At 33.1% G+C, this 1,089-nt stretch overlaps 1 protein-coding gene across 1 annotated transcript in view; it reads left to right on the forward strand.

The window, feature by feature from the left end:
* MTA3 (metastasis associated 1 family member 3) overlaps window positions 1-1,089 on the forward strand; it is a 152,617-nt gene that overhangs the window by 39,547 nt on the left and 111,981 nt on the right. Inside the window, 1 exon segment of the mRNA XM_019472155.1 lies at window positions 666-729. Coding sequence (XP_019327700.1) covers window positions 666-729 — 64 coding nt within the window.

A 1,089-nucleotide genomic window follows, 5' to 3' on the forward strand; every position in this document is an offset into this window, starting at 1 on the left:
GAGGGGGGGGGGAGAAAGGGGTGTGGGGGTAGCGGCATCAAACTCCCATTGCGTTATCTATATGTGTTATACATGGGCAGATCTGTACCACTACTGAATAACGGGAAGCTTTCTGCTGGCAGCCAGCACAAAAATGTGGTAGTTAGCATTTTAATGTGGCCATAGAAGAAATGAATAGAAATCCATGATTAATTATTAGAAATAATTCCATTCAAAAAAGAAAAGTACTGTACTTCTACAGGCCATTGGTAAAACCTTACATTGTTTCTAGTTTGGGTTATTTTTTTTCAAATTAGGCACTGAGCTTATTGGAGGTGAGTCACTCAGAGGTGATGTTTCATTCATCCAGGCCTTTATGTTAATTGTATGTGTATTTATTGTTTGCCATAGTACCTCTTGTTCGTTTATTGCTTCCCTACTTCCGAAACTGTTTCCCAGTTCTGCAGAATTCTTATATATTTGAGTGCTTGGGTCAGTACAAGCCATTCATTTTGTTGCTTTGATGTTAATTTTGGTATCTTAAAAGTATGGCAAAGTACATTTTACTATATTTTTAATGTAAAAGTTTAAAGTATGTCTAGGTCATTTTGTTGCAAATAACTTTTTGATGTAATAAAAAAATTGAACTTTTTACAACGTAACAGTTCTCCCTTATGTTTGTGTAGGGGAAAATGCAGTGTTGCACTTCTGAATGAGACAGAATCTGTGCTGTCGTATCTGGAGAAAGAGGTAATATGTGACTTCTATTTGGGTAAATATTGGGATGGGTTTATGGTTTTTTACGGCTGTATTTTTAATAAATGGGCAAACAATAATTTGAAAATCTTTTCTTGAATGATAAGTTAGAAAAATTATGTTGTTGGAAACACTGATTTTAAAAGTATTATTGGATAAAAACTTAATTGACGCTCTTAAATAATGGCTTTATTATGAATATGGTTGTATTTAGAAAATAATTTGAAGTAATTCATACAGTGGTTTACAAAAGAAAAATATACAGACTTTTTTCTGTAGCAGATACTTAAGGGGGAATTTACATGGCTTTTTTTTTTCCTTTTTTTTTCCTTTAGGATAATCATGTTTTCCCCA

Source organism: Aptenodytes forsteri, unplaced genomic scaffold (assembly GCF_000699145.1).
Source record: "Aptenodytes forsteri isolate BGI_AS27 unplaced genomic scaffold, ASM69914v1 Scaffold195, whole genome shotgun sequence".
NCBI classification, from domain to species: Eukaryota; Metazoa; Chordata; class Aves; order Sphenisciformes; family Spheniscidae; genus Aptenodytes; species Aptenodytes forsteri.